The sequence below is a fragment of the Hemitrygon akajei genome, chromosome 31 (genome assembly GCF_048418815.1).
Source record: "Hemitrygon akajei chromosome 31, sHemAka1.3, whole genome shotgun sequence".
Lineage (NCBI taxonomy): Eukaryota > Metazoa > Chordata > Chondrichthyes > Myliobatiformes > Dasyatidae > Hemitrygon > Hemitrygon akajei.
Genome location: NC_133154.1, coordinates 27,322,282 through 27,344,961, shown reverse-complemented (window position 1 = coordinate 27,344,961; position 22,680 = coordinate 27,322,282). Strand labels below are relative to the sequence as shown.

Below are 22,680 nucleotides of genomic sequence, written 5' to 3'. Positions count from 1 at the left end.
ACGATGCCTGTACAGCTGGGCCGGGAGCGAGGTTGGATCAGCCTGGGCAGAGGAGATTCAGTGCCTGCACAACTGGCCCATGTACGGGGTTGGAGCGCTCTGGGCACTGAGCAGATTTGAAGAGCTTGAGAGCAGCTTCAGGCTGGGTGGCAAAATCTGGGCCCAGAGCAAGTTGCTGGGTGGCGTGATCTAGGCCCGGAGCCTTTCGCAGCAGTGGTGCCCTGGTCCTAGTGCGCTGTTCAGACAATTTAAACACCAGCCCATATCAGAGGCAAGAGCCAATTTCGCTCACTCTGTGCGGCGTTCACCCTTCCCCAGGGCACTGAAGCCTTTTGCTGTTCTGTTGATCAGTCAATTTCAACCCTGACTCAGACAGACTGAAAAGACAGGGCGTCGGTCAGGGTGACAGCAGATTTCACTTGTTCCTCCCGCTGGCCCTCTCCAAGGCGCTGAGACTATGAAGACCACCTCAGCTGCTGTGCTCTGTGCCCACTAATATGATATAATGAGAAGCGAGGCTTTGGGCCTACTCCAAGGTTCAGATCTGAGGCCTCAGTTTTGGTTTGGAACGCTATTGTTCGCTTCAATTGTTTGCACGATTTGTGTGTTTTTTTCTTTCTCTGTACATCGGGTGTTGGTGTTTTGGTTTCATTTTTATTTTTCTTTAATTGGGTTCTTTCAGGCTGTTTGCTTTGTGGCTACTTGTGAGCAAGCAAATCTTTGACAGTACATGTACTTGGATCTTGAGAATACAACTCTTGAGATTTGTCCTCCAGCAGGCAGCCACTAAACAAAGAAACACTATGGAACCCGTTCAAGAAAACATCAAACACCTAGTGAATGAAAAAACAGTAAGTTACACAGAAAGGAAATTCATCAAACTCTCTTGGAGACAGCAAAGTACCAGATCGCTCAATCGGCCTGAAAACACACTATCAAAATGTAACTCGCAGGTTCCAATCGCACACAGCTTACTGGTAGAATCATATTTCCAACGTGTGCAGAGAGCTTACGAAATAAGAGTTGGATGTTATGCTGCAACTTCACAAAAGGATGATTAGACTGAACAGGGAGCATTGAGTGCAGGTCCAGAAGGAGGTGGCTGTACAGGGATATCCCAGGGTATTGCTTGGGGTGGAGGATTCCAATTATAGAGAAAAATTGGATAGATCATATTTATTCCCTCTGGGGCAATGGAGGCTGAATTGTGACCTGATAGAAGTAGATAGAGTTATAAGATGCATAGTCAAATATTTTTTCCAATGTTGGGCATTGCAAAAGAAAAAGATGGCATGGGTTTGATGTAAAGTTTTAAAAGAGATGTGAGGAGTAATATATTTAACACAGAATATTTTAGCACATTGAAATTTGCAGATGATGCAAAGCCAGCTGGGATAGGGTGATGGAACATTCCAGAATATGGACAACTAAGAGCAGAAAGGAGGCAGATAGTTTCTTTTAGGAAATGGTTATTTCATTGTTTTTACCAAGTGTGGTCAATCTCTGGCATTCTCGGCCCTCGGGGATTGTGGTGATGAAATCACGAGGTACGTGAAGAGAAGGTTAGACAATTTTTTCCCCCCAGAGTTTAGAGAACTGAGGACTATTGATCACATTGAGTGGGGGAGAACCTACTCTTGCTCCTACGTTCATTTGTTTAAATGGTGGGCAACATTTTTCTAAAACATTGAGTACATATTGTTAGGGGGTGAGGTCTTGGGATGCACAGCAGGAAATAAGAATACAGATACACCAAGCAATGAGGAAAGAAAATGTTATGTAAGTCTTAATAAGGAAACCAGATGAATAAACTCTTCTTGGGCTTCTAGCCAGGTACAGGTATTGATTTTAACTGATGTTTCAATGATAAACTCTGCCATCTTCATCACGCATGTCTATATATACCCGTCATCTGACCCTCCTGATTGGTTAGTCCTCAACCAATCAGGTTTCTGCTGTCACAGCTTATTTACATTCGAATGCCAGTTCTGAATTAGAGCAAGACCTTCAACTTTGTTAAAATTCCTTTCCTCTAGTTTTATGTCAATGGCTTGCTTCACCAGGCAGTCCCGAAAGCCATTGGAGGCCATTGCAAAATGTAGTGTTGTGTTGCTACCAAAGAAGAACTGGAATTTGATTATAAACAAGGTGGGACAGCAGAAACCTGATTGGTTGAGGACTAACCAATCAGGAGGGAGGGATGACAGTGGTATAAATGCCACCGTACTAGTCGTGCACAGGCATCATCCCTGATGAAGGTGGCAGAGCTAGTCACTGAAACGTCAGTTAAAATTGATACCTGTACCCAGCTGGAAACCTGAGAAGAGTTTGCTCATCATAAATGTTGGGAAAGCACTCAATCCCTTTCCAGGGAAATTGGATTTTACATAAGGATTCCCTTCTAGAGCTTTCATGAGAAAGCTATTATTCACACTGCAGGTGTCCACAGACGAGGAATGGTACATATGTACTGGAGTCAGTGCAGTGTCTGAGTCCCAGGGAAGAGGATAGTTTCGTGAAAATGTACATCTACGCTGACTAGAGTTTAGTAGAAATGGGACTTTATCTGAAAGGAGAAGATAGATAATTGAGTTGTCCACTTGGACTGAAACAAAAGAATCCCAATGCTGAATGTAAAATTTTTAGCAGATGCTCTGTGGGACCGTGCTATCGAGGATCAGACCTGCAAATAAAGGGATAGAGGGATATAGGGATTGTGCTCAAGATATTATGAGCATGGCTCATCAGAACAAGCCTGAGGGGCTACAATATCTGATCCTCATGTTACCTTCTGTCCTACGTACCCCAGACATTGCCAACTTTACCCCTCCCTCTGTCCACCAGGCCACTGCCCACCTCCCCCCTCCCTCCATCTGTCCACTAACCCACTGTCCAGTTCCTCTCCTCTTATCCAAGCACCTCCCCCACCCCTTGGCTCACCACCCAGCTGCCCACCTCCCCTCCTTCATTCATCAGCACACTGCCCAGCTCCTCCTCCCCAACTCCCTTCCACCCACAAGCCCTCTCCCCACCTGGTCCATCAGCCCATCACCCCCCTGTTCAATCACTACACAGCAACAGAAAACAATGCTGAAATGGAAATCCACAAAGATGCTGGACTCTGGTCAAATTTCAAAAAATAACCAAATGGTAAACACTTTATTACAGCACATCAGGTTGATCGTAAATGTGGAAACCAAAGAAAATAGGTTGCCTGAATATAAAAGCTTTGCAAGAAAATAAACTGACTGCACATTGCCCCTGACACTCATCTCCTGAGATTAGACACACACACATAATTGTGTAGGCTCTCTTCAAGAATGATGTGATTCAACAAAAGTGCATCATAATGGCCACTTGCATAGAAGTTATTTTACAAGATTTCATTTTTAGCCATGCTAGAAGCTGAACATCTTTACACCATGGACTCCACAGGTTCCCTCCCCGTGAGCAAGTGAGATCTTGTAGTAGAGACAAGCTCACAAGATAGATTGCAGGGATAATGAAAGTTCCTTAGGCACTCCTACAGAGATAGGGAACACTAATGAAGAGATACGACAGCGGCTTCTGATACTGTGTCACACTTGCTCAGTCACTTCCAAGCTCAACCAGTGGGTTGTTGATATCGAGGATATAACAACAGATTTGCTTCAAGTACATTCTTTTGAACAATAGACAAACTGAAAGCAAACTACCTGTTCACCTTATGGTTCAAACACTGCTGAAAATTCTCTCCATCATCTTGTGTCGCTCGGTTTTTAGTGTTTCAGTCAGTGAGCAACAAGCTGGGCGTTGAAAATATACAGCACTGAGCAGGGATGCCCAGCCAGTGGGCAGGAACATGCACAGGAGTCTGCAGTCTTCTGGGAGCAGCCCAGCAAAATGACATGGGCCTTCAAGCTGCCAAGCTCTCCTGCACACCTTCCACCGCAAGCAGCAATTGAACACTAAAAGAAAACTCTTACAATTCTGTCTGGAGAGGCCGAGGGCAGGGTCTGCAATGCCGGGGGGGGGGGCGGGCATCAGGTTTGCACCATCAACTCCAGGGTAGCAGAACTGGGCTGAAAGGGAGCAGACCTAGTATAGACAATGCCATGGCACGTCTTAACCAGGCAACGCTGGGAGTTACGCTCATCACAGCCGGGGATTCACTTGCTACTTGTACGTCCTTGTCAGCAATTCATTGATTCAATAGCAGCCAAAGCACAACATTGAGGAGTGACCACATCATGTGAATGGAGTTAGAGATGGGAGTAGAATTAGAACAAGTTATTGCAACGTAACCCAGGCCATCTTTATTTTATTCTCATATTTATTAAACTCTGTCCCTTTTTACCATGGAATCTAGCCACATAAGCAAGTCACGCTGTAATGACACTGTCTTAGTAGTGGTGGCCCTGTACCAGGACAATACAATGGATCAGTACACTCCATAATCAACATTGGCAGAAGAATGTACAAAGGACAAAGTTGACAAAGTGAAGAGTGAGCTGAGATTTTTAATTGCACATAGAATGTCATTTCCAGTCACCCCACTGGAACAGGATTAGATGCACCAGCATTAGGTTGGAACCACTCTTTCTTTGGGTCTAGTGCTCACCTCACTGCATACAAATCTCCTCGGAACTAAGTGATTTTTAAAAATAATCAGTCAGCCTTAATGCCCGAGTGACTGGGTGGGCTACAGCTTCCCTCTACTCCTTCTCCCAGCCGAGATGAGTGGTTGGCATGGGTCCAAGTGCTGATGTATTTTTACTGGAGTTAGAGGAGGTGCAGTCCTGTGTACGACCAAGAGTGGGAATATACATAGTCCACGTTGAGCCAGTGGCCATAAAGCTCAACGTGAATCGGCACAAGCCAGTCCCAATAGTGTTACAACCACCAAGAAATTTGTGTTCACCCTCACATTCCTCCAGCCTCTGCAATGAAACTAATTTGCTCATCTCCCTCCAAAGGATCCAAAATCACAGGTGCATTTTAAATACTTCCTTTAAAGTGTTGGTGGGGAGGAGGTGGGTTTGAATTTGGAGTGCTCCTCGCCCGAAACTTTGGTGAGCATTAATACAACACTGGTAAAGGATGATTAAAGAAAAAGAAAGACTTGGGAATAATAGACACTGGCAACCAACAAGGCTCCAACTCTCTCCGCCACTGACTCCCAGCTATAGCGGATTCACTTAGATTTCCTCGTTCTTAAGTTGGTGTGTCCTGCCCATTGCTACCCCCTCCCTCCCCAGACGTACCAACTTGGCGATCACTCCCACAAACCAAAAAAAAAACCAAATCACAATCGCTCCGTGCAGTCTATATTATACAGCTAATTTAAATTTTTAAAACAACCACGTGGCGACCCGCTCAGTCCTTGCGGAGGTTTTTCAGCCGTTTCTCCAGGTCAGCATCTGCGTCTTCCAAGACAGCCGGCTCTGCCTTTTTCCCGGCAGCGACACTGAGTGATGCTCCAGTGCTTGGCAGATCTAGAAGGCGAAAGGAACATCCTGGGGTTAGCTGCCTGGGGAATGGGCCAGGACAGAGACCTCTGACTGCTACAGCTGGAGATGACCTTTCCACTGTGATCTCCAGAGACCAGAACTCTTACCCATCACACCCGCACTGGATACAATCCCAACAGCAGAGAGTTGACGCAACATTTAACCTGATATGCTGCTCTCCAAGAGAAATCCACGCTGCGATAGGTAATGGCTTTCAGATGAGACAACTGTCTGCTACCTCAGGTGGACATGGAAGACCCTGGGGCTGCACTCAGAGGCATGGTCAGCAATTACTTCTCACAACCTATCTCACATTTACCTGTCTGATTCGCACACCTGGTTATTGTTTTAGTTATATTATCAGACAGAGCTTAACAAATGTTCACCAAAAGCAACCACAAGAACTTAGACCTGCTATGCACTATTCAATAAGATCAAAGCTTATCTGCTGTTGGCCACGATACGTGCTGCTCATTATGCTTGTGGTATTTAGGGCAGCAATGAAGGATGCAGTCCATTTGGAAGGATTCTTCATTGCTGTTTCCATAACAATTGTTTTTGGGCCAGTCTGGGTCATTCGCCCTGAACCGAACCCACAAACCTGGCAGTGGACCACTCTTAGTCTAGCTTCTACCCTTTGACCTGTTTGGCATGGGTGACCCAACCAAGAGCCAAATCACAAGGTCCTGACTCTAGCCAACATAGCTCTCCAGGTCATTGAGGCACATAAGTCTCCAAACCCCACGATAAGGTTGTGGTCCTCTTGGAGGGTTGCCCACAATATTTTCCTACTGAGTCCCATAACCCTACATTCCTTTGACATCACTGGATATAAAGTGCTCAGGCATATCCAGCAGTCTTGAAAGGGTTACGGTTCAGGTGAGGGTTTTAATGCAGGTGCTCCCCCACACCCAAGGTCTCACTAATACACTGGACCTTCCTGCCTGTCAGGTAGACTTCACTGAACTGTGTATGGCTGTAGGGTATTCAAAAAGCAGGGAAGCAGGCCGTTTCACCCAACTCCATGCCAAAAGGGTTGCCTAGTGAGCCATCCCATCCCGAGTTTGTCCTACAGCCCTCCATAAGGAGACGATAAATTTCAAGAGCTTCCGATAGAGAGAAGAAAACGGGTACAGTCTGCTCATTAGCTCGCCGGTTCAATGCGTCGGCTGGATGCTACAACATTATTCAGCTGGCTGAACCCACCTTTCGCCCCTGTGATACTTACTAGACAGCTCATCAGTCAGGGTCAGTCCAAGTTCATCCAGGACCTGAGACACGATAGCGTCACTGAAATACAAGACAGATACACATGTACTAGTTTATTCTTGGTGTTCACTGTGGAGGGAGCAGAGATGTGGAGCCTGATGCCGGGATTTCTCTCTCTGCGGATTTGAGTTGAGAAACAACACTCAGTCCCTGAAAGTATGATGGTCATGCCCTCCTGCAGCTTCACCCAACTCCCCAGACTACAGGCATGCAGGCTGTTTAATCCCATCTGCACACAGGAACAGGAGATTCCATTCAGATCTCCAGCTTGTTCCCTCATCCCACTCAAATCCCTACGAAATGCTGGAGGAACTCAGCAGAGTCTATGGAAAAGAGTACACAGTCGACATCTTGTGTGTGTTGCTTTAGATTTCCAGCATCTGCCTGTGACAATCAAACCCCTTTCCTTTTACATTCCTCAGTACTCAAGAGCCAGCAACCAAATCCACTAACAACAGCCACCCATTACCAACCTGCACACTGCACTGGAATCCATGGATCCCGCACCGGCCTCCACAACCCCCTCGACTTGAGATATGGAACTCCTCATGACCAGTCTCCAGCCTCAGATTTTGAGGGGGAGGGGGTAGGAAAGAGTACTATGTTTTCCTCCATCCAGCCTGTGTGAAATGTTTCCAGAAATTGCCCAGCCTAATGTTAATGATTTGCCTTTTTTCTAAACTCCTCTCAATTACAATTCCCACTATCCGAAAGTAGAGTGTTCCTATGAAACTTTTCATAAGCCGAAATGGCATAAGGCGAAGAAGCAATTAACATTAATTTATATGGGAAAAATTTTTGAGCATTCCCAGACCCACAAAATACCCTACCAAATCATACCAAATAACACATAAAACCTAAAATAACACTAACATATAGTAAAAGCAGGAATGATATGCTGCTAGCAGAACCAATAGTAACATCGGCAGCTTTCAAGATTCTTTCTCTCAGTGTGTAAATAGTATGAATGGTGGACGCAGGCAAGTTCAACGCACGCACAATGTCTTTATTTTGTTCACTACGATTGAAACGCTTAATTACATCCAGTTTTACACTAGCGTAACACCCTTACAAGCTCTCTTAGGCTTTTCTGATACCTTAGGACACATCTTGTTAATGGATGCACAAAATAAGTTGAGATAAAGCACCCTCGCTGCTCAGGGTGCACGCTGCCTCTAAAACGGCTCGCTGCAAAACAAACGCTGAACGCTATTTTCGCTTTTTGTAGCACCCTTACAAGCTCTCTTAGGCTTTCCTGATACCCTAGGACACATCTTGCTTTCGTAAAAGCGAACATTCCTCTTCAGATTTCTTTTGGTTAGCGAAAACAGGTACTAATGTAGGTCTTTCGTAAAAGCGAAGTGGCGTAAAGCGAAGTTTCGAAAAGTGGAGGATACTTGTACTGTAAACACAGTAAGCCCAAAGTACACAACCTACACAAGCTTAACATCTTTTGATCTTTCTGTATTATTGAATTGACTCTGTGTCCAAGTCAAGGACAATACGTCCCTCTGATGCAACCACAGCCAAGTGCAGACTTAACTGAATTTCCACTGTTTTGGTTGCTGGTGATCTGGAGTTTCCTGTTTAACGAATTGCTGATGTCCAGCGTCTCACCCTGTTCCAGGAGGCAGTAGCACACTCTGCCTGTTCCACTACTTTGTGCTTGGGGCCTCAAAATAAAAGCTTTGTATTGATAGGTGAATGTCTTTGATGATTAAGATTCATCCGTCACTGTCAGTAAAGTGGTGACAAACTTTTCATGGCCCGAAGCCACCGCAGATCAATGCATGGTGCAACAGAGAAAGCCCTGCAGCTTGGAAGGAACACAGCGATATGCTACACACACAGCTTTTCTGTGGGCATGGACATGCTTAAATCACCTTTCACTTCCCTGGGTATCAGCAACCCAGTCAGCTCTTGTTTTCTCCAGGCAGCTGATAACCCAACACTGACTCTCCAGGGAGACTGAATTTGAGTCACAGTTGAAGGATAGAGGCATATTTCTGCCTCTATCACAAACAATCCCCTGCGTTCATGGATCCAGTGCTATTGCAGAGCACCAGATATTAGCAGAGTGACCGAGCTCCGAGCTTGCCTGCTGAGTACACGTGCACACAATGCCTTCTGTCAGTACTTTGACGAAGAAAAAAAAACAATTTCCAAGTCTGCTAACCAAGAGACAAGTTTAGCAGAATCCTTTCAAAGAAGGATGGATGCATGGAGAGTGAATCTCTGTTGAACTGCAGGAACAGGCAGAGTGGTATACTGTCCTCTGGAGCAGGGTGAAGCACTGGACATCAGTAGTTCTTAAAAAAGGGAACCAAAGTAGTGAACCACCACCACTGCTGGGAGTTTGACACATCTCACAGCTCAAGTCCTGGCCAAGAGTGAAAGTAATCCAACAGCCAAAATCACCAACCAGAGGACCATGGCTGGCAGCTGTGTGGGAGCACAGTTCCCCAAGAAACACCACCCCAATTTGGAAATACATCCACATTCTATCATTGTAAATCCTCACTGCCATACCCAAAATTGCTGTGGGAACAGTTGCAGTGGTTCTAAAAGGTAGGCTTACAACTGATTTCTCTATACCAGCTGTGGCAACATTACATCCAGAGATGAATAATAAAGAATCCAAAATTATGAAGCGGATTGCGCCTGCTCCCTGGACTCAAAAGTTACAACCCATGAGATACTCTACACTTACCTCTCTTCTTCGTCATCTTCATCACCCATGGCATCATCAATGGCGTCATTCATCATTTCCTCTTTCATGTCCATGATCTCTGTCTGCTTCTCAAACTCCATCATGATCTTCTGAATCTGAGGCAACTTCAGCTGCAAGAAGGAAAGGTCAGGACTTTGAGTACAAGAAGACTCTCACCACCAGCTACGATTAATCTAAACCTTCAACAACGTTTCTCTGCAGCAACACGGAGTTCAGGTTTGGATGAACAGGTCATTGAAACTGGAAGAGTTTTGATGATGATCGATCATAAAGAAAAAATTAAGAAGATGCCCGAGGATCAAAGAGAAGCTGGTGCTTAACGTGGGTGGAATTTGACAGCACCCAGATGCCAGTTATGGTCACTGTTGTAGGAAAGACATGGTCAAAATGGAAAGAATACAGAGAAGATTTACGAGGTTGTTGCCAAGACACGAGGACCTGAGATATAGGGAGAGGTTGGCCTGGCTGGGTCTTTATTCCTTGGAACGTAGCAGAATGAACTTTATGGAAATGTTAGAGTGATAGATAAGTGGATGATAAGTCTATCACAGGGTAGGAGTGTCAAAAACTAGGAGGCATAGATTTAGCTTGCGAGGGGAAAGATTTTAAAGTGTTCTGAGAGGCAACTTTTTCCATGCAGAGGGTGGCGAGGATATGGAATGAGCGCAGGAAGTGGTTGGGTCAGGTACAATAGAGTCACTACAGCAGCAGCTACATGGAGGATGGGACCTGGAAGAATGCAGAAATTGGGACTAGCTAGATAGGTATCATGATTCGGCACGTAGCGCTCTCCCTCTTCCAAAATAACTCGTCTCCTGCTCCTCACAGCTGTTGATGATTTATATTTTTAGCATTTTTTGAGGCTGTCAGGGGCTCAATGAACAGCCGCCAGTTAACTCTGCACTGCTACACTGTGCTACTTGTATGACTGAGCAACCACGAAAGCCCTGCTCTCTGCATTCCTTTCCTCACGTTCTTCATCCACCCCTCACGACTCTTGTTGTCTTCAGTCACCAAACCCATTCTTCAACACACCAAAGAAAACCAGGAAATAGGAGCAGGACCTCCAAGCTGAGCCACCATTCCATATGACACCCCCCCCCCCACCCCCACCCCCATTGACCTACCCAGGTCTCGGTTCCTTCTCTCTGCCTGGTCCCCAATGTCCTCGATTACCTGGTCTTTCAGAAGCTTGGCTGCTTCCTCTTTCAACAGGCCCAGTGATCCAGCCTCCACAGCCCAGCAGGGTAGATATTTCCAGAGATTCATCACTCTCCAAGATAAAATTCCAACTGTTTAAAATAACTGCCCCCTAATTTTGTAACCATGACCCCTCATTTGAGACACTCCCAGTTACAGAGACATCTTTGCATAATCCTGCTGTGCCACTCCCCCCACCCAGGAGCTAATGCACTTCAATAAAATCCTCATTTTTTCTAAAATCAGAAGAATATAGATCTAATTTCCCAAGCCACCCATGATAGGACAACCCTCTCATCCCAGGAAATGCCTGGTGAATTATTCATGGAACATCCCCAATGCCAGTTAATGCCTTCTTCAATAAGGAACTGATTCAGCTGTTTTCCTCGTCTTTATTACAGTATTTCACCACACACCCAACACTCTTCACAAGCAAAACCTTACCTGTTGATTCATGGTAGCCATGGCCTTGGTGACTCCTTTCATGGCCTGGGCCATGGTGTTGTTCGATTTCAGAGTCTGGATCTTCAGTGACACGGCCTGGATGTTTGCCTTCATCATAATGAACTTCTTCACATAGCGACGCGTCCGCACCAAGTCTTTTGCCATTATTTTCACTGCATCCTAGGGTTTGGCAAAAGAATACCATTCATGGGTACTGTCAAGATATTCAGTCCAGAAACAAGCTGCCATTTCTTTCCCCACAACAAGATTTTTTTTTTAAAAAAATACTGTTGAATTTTAAAGCTGCAAAGTGGATAAAAGTAAGGAAAAACTTAGAGCACAAAACGAGCCCCACAAAATCCAGCTCCTTCCTCCACTTTATTCGAGTCACTACTCCACAGCTCCAGTGACCCGCCCTTCAATCCCATACCGTTTGTAAGCTTTCCTTGTGACTCTGGCTTCCCCCACATCCCAAAGATTTAATTAAGTGGTAGAATGTGGGGAACACAAAATGGCATTGGCATTAATGTAATTGGGAGCTTGAAAGTCAGCATAGATTTGGTAGGCTGAAAGGCCTTGGTATGAGACTCCAAATCAAATCCCTTCACTGCATCCTGGTTTTCCTCAGTTATTCATTAAATCCCCTCTTACATGTTCCTCAGTTACTCATTCAACCCTCTCTTACATGTTCCTCAGTTACTCATTCAACCGCCTCTTACATGTTCCTCAGTTACTCATTCAACCCCCTCTTACATGTTCCTCTGCTACTTGTTTCAATTCTTCCCCAGTTCCACTTTGTCCATTCAGCAGAGGACTTTCTCCTGACCTTTAAGTCAGATCTCATGGTAGCTACTACACTTAACAGTCCTGGCTGTAGACTCCTCCATAGAACCACACCTCCATCAGCCTGCTGGGAGACCTAGCAAGGGTTTTACCACATCGTTCTTCAGCTCTCCCTTTTCCAGCCCGCATGGTCCACTACGCGCTTAGTGCACGGACTGCACACCATCAGTACTGGATTCATAGCCACACAGAATGGAAACAGGCTCTTCAGACCAACTGCTTCATGCTGACCACATTTCCAATCCAACCTAGACCCATTTGGCCCACATCCCACTGAACTTTTCTTATCCGTGTACTTATCCAAGTGACTTTTAAATGTTGTTAATGTACCTGCCTCAAACTCATTCCCTCTATAGAATACCCTCCCAGGTTCCTCTTAATTGCTCCCCTCTCACACTAAACCCATGCCCTCACTAGTCTGGGCGAGAACCAAGAGTGACATGAGCAAAAGGGTTTTTGTTTTACACACTGAGTGGTTCTGCTCGGTAAGGGAAGTTGTGGCAGTCAAAACAGAGTGAGGTACTACTCCATCTTAGTGGTCTCCAACCTGATTTCATCAATATTGATTTCTTTATCATCTGGTAACAATTCCTCTCTGTTCCTCCTATCCTTCTGACCCCTTTACCCCTTCATTTTCCACTCCCGCATCTTCAAGAACCGCCCGTCACCTTCACCTTCCTCTCTCTGGTTGTCCACCTCCTTCCCTTTATTCCAAAATCTACTAGAGCCATGGATTCCTTCTTCAGCCCTTCGCTGACACCAGGGCAGCATGGAGACGTAGTGGTTAGCTTTACAGTACCAGTAACCCAGGTTCAAAACCTGCCACTGCCTGTAAGGAGTTCGTACGTTCTCCCCTGTGACTCCATGGGTTTCCTCTGGGGGCTCCGGTTTCCTCCCATAGTCCAAAGACATACCAGTTAGTGGAAATCAGTCATTGTAAGTTGACCTGTGATTAGGCTGGAATTAAAATCAGGGCATTGCTAGACAGTGTGGTTCAAACGGCTGGAAGGGCCTATTCTGTGCTGTACCTCCATAAATAAAACTATCACCTCCCAGATTCACACAACACTCACCAGCTCATGCCCATCCCCCTCCTCCTACCCCTTTCATTCTGGCTTCTGCCCTCTTCCTTTCCAGACCTCATGAAGGGTCTCAGCTACTGTCTGACCTGCTGAGACCCTCCAACTGTGTTGCTCTTGATAACAAAGGATGCAATGTGTGGAAGAGTGAGGGAGAATGGGACCAGATGGTCTCCGTCACGATGGGTGAAGCTGAAAGCACAAGGACAGTCCTGCTGAAGGGTCTCGGCCTGAAACGCGACTGTACTCTATTCCATTGATGCTGCCCGGTCTGTTGAGTTCCTCCAACATTTTGTGTGCGTCTCTTGTTTGCACACTGAATACATTTTCAAACTTCAGCAAATGTTTTTTCTCACACTTCTCTTCCGTGTCACCGACCCTTTCACTGCTCATACAGGCCTAACTATGAAGCCAAGATATCAGCTTCATCGTTATCCAATGGTTATGTTCCCAAAGACTGGAAGGTCGCCAGTGCCTTTGCTTTGTTTAAGGAGAGTAGCAAGGACAAGCCAGGAAGCCACAGGCTGGCCAGCCTGCCATCAGTGGTGGGAAAGTCACTGGGGGGAATTCTGAGGGGCAGGATCTACTAGCATATGGATAGGCGGAGGCTGATTAGGAGTCAGCATGGCTTTGTGCGTGCAGTAAGTCGTGCTTGATAAAAAAAAATTTAATTTTTGAAGAGATAACCGAAAGGGTAAGGTAATGTATGTCATCCATTTGAACTTCAGTAAGGCCTTCGAGTAAGTCCTGCGTGCTAGGTTGGTCGGGAGGGTTAGGTTCCACGGAATCCTGGGTAAGCTAGTTAGAGGGATTCACAACTGGCTCGGAGGTAGGAAGGTGGTGGCACTGAAGGCTGTTTCACAGAATGGAGGCCAGTGACTAGTGTAATGACATAGGGAACCCTTGTTACTCATTATTTCAATGATTTTGGATGTGAATGCTCAAGGTTAGATCAGTAAGCTTATGTATAATACCAAGCTAGGTATTGTTGATAGTGGAGGCTATAATAGATTACAGCAGGGTCTTGATTTGTTAGGGAAGAGACTGAGGAGCAGCAAATGGATTTCAATACAGGCAAGTGTGAGTTAGTGCAAGTTAGAAAGTCAAACCATTGTAGGACTTAGACGATGAATGGCTGAGTACTAGAAATGTGAGCAATAGAGTGTAATGGAATAGAGGGACCTGGAGCACAAGTGCACAGTTTGTTGAAAGTGGTATCACAGGTAGACGGTGGTGAAAAAGGCATTTAGCACACTGGTTTTCATCAGTCAGAGCACTGAGTACAGGAGCTGGACATTACGTTGCTGGTGACGTTGCACTTGGGGAGGATTGTTTTCCTTAGTTTGTTATCGGAAAGACATGGTTAAACTGGAAAGGGTGCAGGAAAGATCTACCAGAGCGTTGCCAGGACTAGCACATCAGAGTTATGGGAAAGGTTAGCTGGGCTGGGTCCTTATTCCTCGGAGCATAGGGGGACGAGGGGTGACCTTATAGAAATGTTTACAATCACGAGAGACATCGATGAATAGCAGAATTCTTACCCTAGGGCAGGAGAGTCCAAAACTGGAGAAGGGGGCATAAGTTAATGATGAGAGAGAAAAGATTTTATAGGGTCCTTTTTCACATAAAGAATGGTGAGTACATGGAATGAGCTGCCAGAGGAAGAGAGTGAGACAGGTAGAACAGTATCATTTATAAGCATCTTGGATAAGTACATAGAGGGGCAAGGGTTGGGTCAAATCCAAGAAAATGGGGCTAGCTGGTTGGACACTGGGGTCATTATAGACTCACTGGGCCAAAGGGCCTGTATCACAGAGAGACACACGTAATTCATGAAAACATAGTGGACTGAATTCAAAACTGGCTTGGCCATTTAAGTCAGAGTGTAGTGCAGGTGTGCAGGCTGCTATTCTCACTGAGGACCTGTGACCACTCGTGTTCCACAAGGATGAACACTAGGAGATTTTTTGTTTGTGAATGACCGGGATGAAAATGAAAATGGAGATCTGTGACCACTCGTGTTCCACAAGGATCAATGCGTAGAGTTTTTTGTTTGTGAACCACCAGCGTGAAAATGATTAGTAAGTTAGCAGCGACACAAAAATTGGCAGAGTTGTGGATAGCAGTCAAAGGATACAGCAGCATATAGACCAGTTGGAAATGGCAGATGAGGTGTATTCTGATGGAGGTCAAATGCTGTAAATGACAGGACCCTGAGGCATAGGTGCAAGCAGATGCTCAGTTTAATTCATCATCTTGGTTGGAGCAGACACCATGGGCTGAAAGGCTTGTCCTTGTGCTTTTGTGTTTCTCTTACAGAGACATAGCTATTGATTACAACATCTGACAATATTAATGGCACCGTGGTTTAGTTACTGCGCTGGTAATGCAGAGGCTTGAACTCAAGTACTGTTGGGCCAAGAATCGTGATTTAAACCTGTGCATTGATGAAGCATTGCTGATGTTTCTCAATCGCGATGACTTGAAAGGGCACTATTATTAGTAGAGATCCCCAACACTCTCTGGATCTTACAGGGGTTCCCAAACTGGGGCCCACGGACACCTCAGTTAGTGGTAGGGGTCTATGGCATAAAAAGGATGGCAAGGTATGCGTCTTGAGAGTGAGCGTTTGACGGCTCTGGGCCTGTATTCACTGGAATTCCAAAGGATGAGAGGTGACCTATTGAATGGTGAAAGGCCCTGATAGAGTGGACATGAAGAGGATGTTTCTTATGGTGGGGGAGTCCAAGACCAGAAGGCACGGCCTCAGAGTAGTGGGATGTCCTTTTAGAATGGAGTTGAGGAGGAATTTCTTTAGCCAGAGAGTAGTGAATCTGTGGATTTCTTTGTCAAAGGCAGATTTGGAGGCCAAGCCTTTACGTATATTTAAGACAGAGGTTGATAGATTATTGATTGGTCTGGACATGAAGGGATACAGGGAGAAAGCAGGAGACTGGGGCTGAGAGGAAAATTGGATCAGCCATGATGAAATGGCAGAGCAGATTTGATGGGCCAAATGGCCTAATTCTGCTCCTGTATCTTATCAGATGTGTTCTTGATAGGTGTAGTGGGCAAACAATTACACTAGCTCGATTTTGCCCATTGTGTCCTCCCTTTTACCTCCAGATTTCACCACTGGTCCACACACCAGGTGCAATTTACAGTGACCCTCTGGACTGTGAGAGGAAACCCGAGCACCTGGAGGAAACTGACACAATTACAGGCAAATTCCACACACCCAGGTCACCAGGATAGAGTGGCTCTCCTAGACGCAGCACTGCGCCTTCTGTCAGGAAGAGGAACACGAATCTTTTTATTCTGATCTCTGTTCTAAGTGATCCAGCCCGTCAGTTTACTCTCCTCCGGAAGAATTAGCCCCTGAAAAGGCTTTGCGCGCACATACCATCTGCCCCTGTTTGGCCATTTTCTTGATGTCCGCAATGATCTTCTTCTCCTGCTGCTCCAGCTTCGTTCGCTCGCGGTCCAGCTCCCTCATGGCCCGGTTCAGCGCCCGCTGGTTCTGCCGGAGCATCTCCTCCGGGGTCTTTCTTCTTCCGAATATGGCATTCATGGTGCTTCACTGAACTCTGGCAGAGGAAAGCAAAGAATATCAGGCTTGGCGTAGCTTACAACTCTAATCCCTCTTTTTCCACCAACAACAGATTTCCAAGCCTGGTTACAAGTTTTCAAAGATAGCTACAAGTCCAGAAGCCCCAAAGGCTACCACCAGCCTTCCACAGAGCCCTGGAGGACCCCTACCACAGACTTCATTAAAATAGCAGCTGCAATACTACAAATCTTAAAAGCATCCATGTTGTTGATAATTATCTACCTTCCTTCACTTTATTTTTATTCCAGGATTATGCTTTATTTTTCCAGATTTTGAGCAGAATGAAGATATTATTAATACTTTAAGCTATGACCAGTCCTAAAGCAGCTGTTTTCTTTATCTTTCCAGGTGCATTTATTCTCAGCAAGTTCAAAGTAAATTTATTATCAAATAAACATACGTCACCATATACAATCCCAAGAGTCATTTTCAAAGTAAATTCAAGAACCATATCAGAATCAATGAAAGATCAAATCACACCCAAGAGGACAGAGAAACACCAATGTACAAGACAACAAACTGTGCAAATAGAGTTATTAAAAAAAACTTAAATAAACAATAAATATCAAGAACGTCATTTAAAGAGCTCTTGACAGTGAGCCCATAGGTTGTGGAAACAGTTCAGTGAAGGGGTGAGTGCAGTTATCCACTCTGATTCAGGAGCCTGATGGTTCAGGGGTAAAAACGATTCCTGAACCTGGTAGCTCCTGTACCTCCTTCCTGGTGATAGCAGTGAGAAGAGAGCATGACCTGGATGGTGGGCGCCCTTGATGATGATGTGCTTTCCTGCGACAGTGTTTCATGTAGATATGCTCAAAGGTGAGAAGGGTTGTACCTGTGATGGACTGGGCCAGATCCACTGCTTTTTGTAGGTTTTTCTATTCAAAAAGGCGTTGGTGTTTCCATACCAGGCCGTGACGCAGCCTGTTGAAATACTCTTCCCCACACATCTAGAGAAGTTTGTCAAAGTTTTAGATGACATGCCGAATCTTCGCAAACTTCTAAAAAACGTAGAGGCGCTGTTGCGCTTTCTTTGTAACGGCACTTGCATGCTGGACTCCGGAGAGATCCTCTGAAATGTTAACACTGAGGAGCTGCTGACCCTCTCCACCGTTCATCCCCCACGAGAGGTTAAAAATATCGGTGAACACTCCAGCCAATTGATCAGCGCAAGTCTTTAGTACTCGGCCATGTACCCTGTCTGGGCCGGATGCTTTCCATGGGTTCAGCCTCCTGAAGGATACACTCAAGTCGGATCGGAGACTGAAAGCACTGGCCTGTGGCAGGTCCACGATGACCCCATTTAGAAGTTTCACTAAGCCCGTTTGGAACATCAGTAGTGTACAGTTCCAAGGGTCGAGTGAGCCCCAAAGAAGTCCCAAAGTGCTGGTAGGTCTTGCATGCTCCATTATAACTGGATTCAAATGAATTTTATTTATCACGTGCACTTCAAAAAATACGGTGAAATTTGTCTTAAGCCTGCAAGCATTGCCAGACATCCTGTCACCAACACACAGCTTGCTGGCAATGCTCCGCAGAACACAAGTAAGAAACCAACAGCAGCGAAACAAGCCCTATTCCTCCCACCAACACGCGTACACAGTCCCCCAGCCCCATCTCTGCACTCCAGTCTCCAGCAGGTTTTCACAACAGATCTGCAGACATTGACAGGATTTACTATCTACTTCTACAGTCTGAAGAAGTATTCTCCAGACGCCTGTTCACTCCTATCAGGCCCCATGATCATTTAACCCAACGTTTCACACTGAAGACAGCCCCTCTGACTGTGTAGCAGACAGTTATAACTGCAGTGTGACTACTGGCCAGATTCTGGTGCCCGAGTGTCTGCAGTGGAAATTGAACTGAAAACGTTCAGCAAACGGTGCAAATACTGCCCACCAAGTCTCCTAGAGTCGGGGCTCCCAGGCCAAGGGCTCAGGCCCAGCCCTGGACACCGTGAGGCTACCAAAGGAAATTCCCAGCAGATAAACACTCCCCCTCCCACCCCTACCCACTCGCTGTCTGGCCGGCACTTCCTCACTCCCACCACCTCTCCCTCGCCCCTTCACTTGTCCCCGTGCCCGCCATCCCGGGCCTTCTGCCAACCTCCGGGTTCGCTGCCTTCCGTTCCCCCCGACCCCTGTCTCCACTCCACTGAGCAGCCCCGGAAAGCCTCAGTGCCTGTGGCGCCAACCGCGGCCCTGTGATCCCCCACCTTTCACTGGGGAAGCGGAGACCCCCGTCCGACTCACAGAACCGTTTCCTGTTGTTGCCGGCGACGTCAGAATAACGTCATCCAACAATAACAAATCACTTTCGTCCCACGGACGGCGCACCCGTCTCGAGACTCGCCCGGTCGTGACGCCGGCTGCGTAATGACGTCACCAAATGGGAGGAGCGACAGCCTCGTGTCGAGCGTTCGATTCCCTGTGGCGGAGCAAGTCTGGTCCGACCGTCTGTCCTCAAACTTGGCCCGGTGATATAGGGAATCAGAGCCGGGGAAAAGGGCGAGACTCCAAACAAGTACACGGCATGGAGCTCGGGGGCACGTTGATGTCAAGGAGGAGGAGGAGGTGTTGGGTATGTGCGTCTCAATATCACCAAGACCAAGGAGATGGTGGTGGACTTTAGGAGATCTAGGCCTCATATGGAGCCAGTGATCATTAATGGAGAATGTGTGGAGCAGGTTAAAACCTACAAGTATCTGGGAGTACAGTTAGACGAGAAGCTAGACTGGACTGCCAACACAGATGCCTTGTGCAGGAAGGCACAGAGTCGACTGTACTTCCTTAGAAGGTTGGCGTCATTCAATGTCTGTAGTGAGATGCTGAAGATGTTCTATAGGTCAGTTGTGGAGAGCGCCCTCTTCTTTGTGGTGGCGTGTTGGAGAGGAAGCATTAAGAAGAGGGACGCCTCACGTCTTAATAAGCTGGTAAGGAAGGCGGGCTCTGTCGTGGGCAAAGCCACTGGAGAGTTTAACATCGGTAGCTGAGCGAAGGGCGCTGAGTAGGCTACGGTCAGTTATGGATAACTCTGAACATCCTCTACATAGCACCATCCAGAGACAGAGAAGCAGTTTCAGCGACAGGTTACTATCGATGCAATGCTCCTCAGACAGGTTGAAGAGGTCAATACTCCCCAATGCCATTAGGCTTTACAATTCTACCGCCAGGACTTAAGAACTTTTTTTAAAGCTATTATTAATGCTTTTTGAGATAGTGATTTAGATGCATATCATATTTTTTACTGAGTTAAGTATTGTATGTAATTAGTTTTGCTACAACAAGTGTATGGGACATTGGAAAAAAAGTTGAATTTCCCCATGGGGATGAATAAAGTATCTATCTATCTATCTATCTATCTACTGAGGGCGGATAAGTGCCAAGGGCGTGGTGGGTTCTATCGCAGGTTATGGAGAGAGGCAAGAGAAAAGATTGTTGGAGCCTTTACCCTACATATCTGCTCGAGATAAATACCAAGTTCCGGATGATTGGAGAGTAGCTAAAGGGCAATAGGGACGAACTGGGAAATTTAGACCACCACTGGATGGCGTTCCTGGCCGAATACTAAAGACCTGTGCTGTGCTGAGTGTTCACTGAGATCTTTGGCAGTCTATCCGAGGTACCCACTTGCTTCAAGCAGGCTTCAGTTATACCAGTGCTTAAGAAGAACGTGGTAACCTGCTTTAATGACTTTTGTCCAGTAGCAATTACATCCACGGTGATTCAAGATTCAAAAACTTTATTGTCTTTCCAACCATACATCAGCTCTGCAGGGCAGAATGAGGCAGTGTTTCCCAGGGGCAAGTGCAGTCACTGAAGTGTTTTGAGAGGTTGGTAATAAAACATATTAACTCCTAACTGAGAAGCAAATCGGATCCGCTCCAGTTTCCCTACCAGCACAACAGGTCCACAGCAGATGCCATTTCATCGGCTCTTCACTCAACATCTGGTCAGCAAAGATGCACACATCGGGATGCTCTTTATCGACTACAGCTCAGCTTTCTGCCATCCCTTGAAAACTAATCAATGCCTCCTTGTGCAGTTGGATCCTCAATTTTCTCATGTGCAGACCCGTGTCAGTTCAGATTGGCAACAACATCTCCTCCAGAATTTTCCTCAGCATGGGTGCACCACAAGGCAGTGTGCTTAGCCCCCTGGCTCTGCTCACTTTACACTTGAGACTGTGAGGCTAAGCAGAGCTCCAATGCCGTATTTATGTTTGCTGATGACATCACCGCTGCAGGCCAAATTAAAGGTGGTGACAAATCAGCATGTAGGAGACAGATTGAAAATCTGGCTGAACAGGGCCACAACAAAAACCTCTTACTCAATGTCAGCAAGTCCAAGGAGCTGATTATTGAGTTCGGGAGGAGGAAACCAGAAGTCCATGAGCCAATCCTCATCGGAGGATCAAAGGCGGAGAGGGTCAGCAACTTCAAATTCCTTGGGGTTATCATTCAGAGGACCTGACCTGGACCCAGTAATTACAAAGAAAGCACAGCAGTGCCACTACTTCCTTAGCAGTTTGTGAAGATTTGCCATGATATCTGGAACTCTGACAAACTTCTGTAGATGTGTGGTGGAGAGTATATCGACTGGCTGAAGCACCAATGTGCTTGAAAGGAAAATTGCACAAAAGTAGTAGATACAGCCCAGTCCCTCATGGGTAAAGTCCTCCCCCACCACTGAGCATACCTACACGGTGTGTTATTGCAGGAAAGCAGCACCTGTCATCAGGGACCCCTGCCTCCCATGTCATGCTGTCTTCTCACTGCAGCCATCAGGTAGAAGATACAAGAATCTCAGGACCCACACCACCAGGTTCAGGAACAGTTATTACCAGTCAATCAGCAGGTTCTTGAATGAGAGAGGATAACTTCAGATGTCCCCATCACAGAACTCTTCCCACAACCTATGGGCTCACTTTTAAAGACTCTTCATCTCATGTTGTTGCTATTTATTGCTTATTTACTGTATATAATATTAATTATTTTTATTTTTTTCTCAGCTCAAGCTGGTAAAACCTGAGCTATGGGCATAACCAAGCACACTGTCTTTGCAATTGCTAAGAACTTTCGGATTATTCTGGTGATGTTTAGTATTGAAGCTTTCTGGAGATTGACATAAATATTGCGTGTAGGTCTACTTGCTTAATGCTATTGTGTTAGTGACTTTGGGATGATACCAGTGTAGATATTCCTATTGGAATAATGTACACCCTGTTCATGTTCCATAGTCTTTCAATTTCCTCTTTAATTCAGCATATTTCTGGTGGTTCTCACTAATTTATTTCTGTCTGTTCTGGGTTTGGAATATTTTAAAGCAAGATTTTGGTGAATGATCTTTGCCACTTGATTGTGCCTATGAAAGTAATCAGATTGAGTTACTTCATTACTTCTACCTGTAATGCGTTGGACTGTTTCTGGTTTTTCTTGGCAGTTTTTCCACATTTATCACCTTGAATTTGTTGGTCTTTTATTATGTATTTTTAATAACTTTTTGTGTTAGCCACCTGGCCCTATATTGTTGCAAGTCTGTTTCTGGGAAGCGGTCTCCAACTCTGAGCTAGGCGTCCCCTGCTTCCTTACCCACATCTAGTCTGCTCAGATCGTGGGCATATCTTCCATGAAGGGCCATGCTCTTCCACTGGTTTTCTTCAATAGTGATAATGTTTACATTTTTCGGGGTCTTTACCATCCCCTCCGACCTTCAACTCTCTGAGGCAGAACGCTCTGTCCTCAGTAAGGGCCTCACCTTTGTCCCCTTTCACCCACACCCGCGTGCACCATGATGCTGAACTCTTCTTCCGGCTCCGTCTTCGAGCATACTTCTTCAGCAAGGACTCTCCTACCCCCACCGATGACCCTTCTCCCATCTTCAATCCTCCTCCTTTTCATGGACACCCTGCTCTGGTCTTCTGCCTGTTCTGGATCTCTTTATTGCTAACTGCTGATGGGACATCAACCATCTCGACTTCATCACACCTTGTTCCAATTCTATCCTCACTCCTTCA

General features: G+C 46.0%; 1 protein-coding gene across 2 annotated transcripts; it reads right to left on the bottom strand.

Moving 5' to 3' along the window:
• Positions 1-3,125: 3,125 nt before the first annotated feature.
• chmp2a (charged multivesicular body protein 2A) lies at positions 3,126-19,023 on the bottom strand. 2 transcript variants are annotated; one of them, XM_073034002.1, is made up of 6 exons: positions 18,881-19,023; positions 16,459-16,642; positions 11,134-11,313; positions 9,469-9,599; positions 6,718-6,779; positions 3,126-5,474 (listed from the first exon to the last, which is right to left on the bottom strand). In XM_073034002.1, exons 2-6 carry the CDS (start codon positions 16,624-16,626, stop codon positions 5,356-5,358), a joined length of 660 nt encoding a protein of 219 aa, XP_072890103.1. In that variant the 5' UTR covers positions 16,627-16,642; positions 18,881-19,023; the 3' UTR covers positions 3,126-5,355. The 2 variants fall into 2 exon arrangements, with proteins under 2 accessions (XP_072890103.1, XP_072890105.1); XM_073034004.1 differs by having other exon boundaries at positions 18,772-18,898.
• Positions 19,024-22,680: the final 3,657 nt, after the last annotated feature.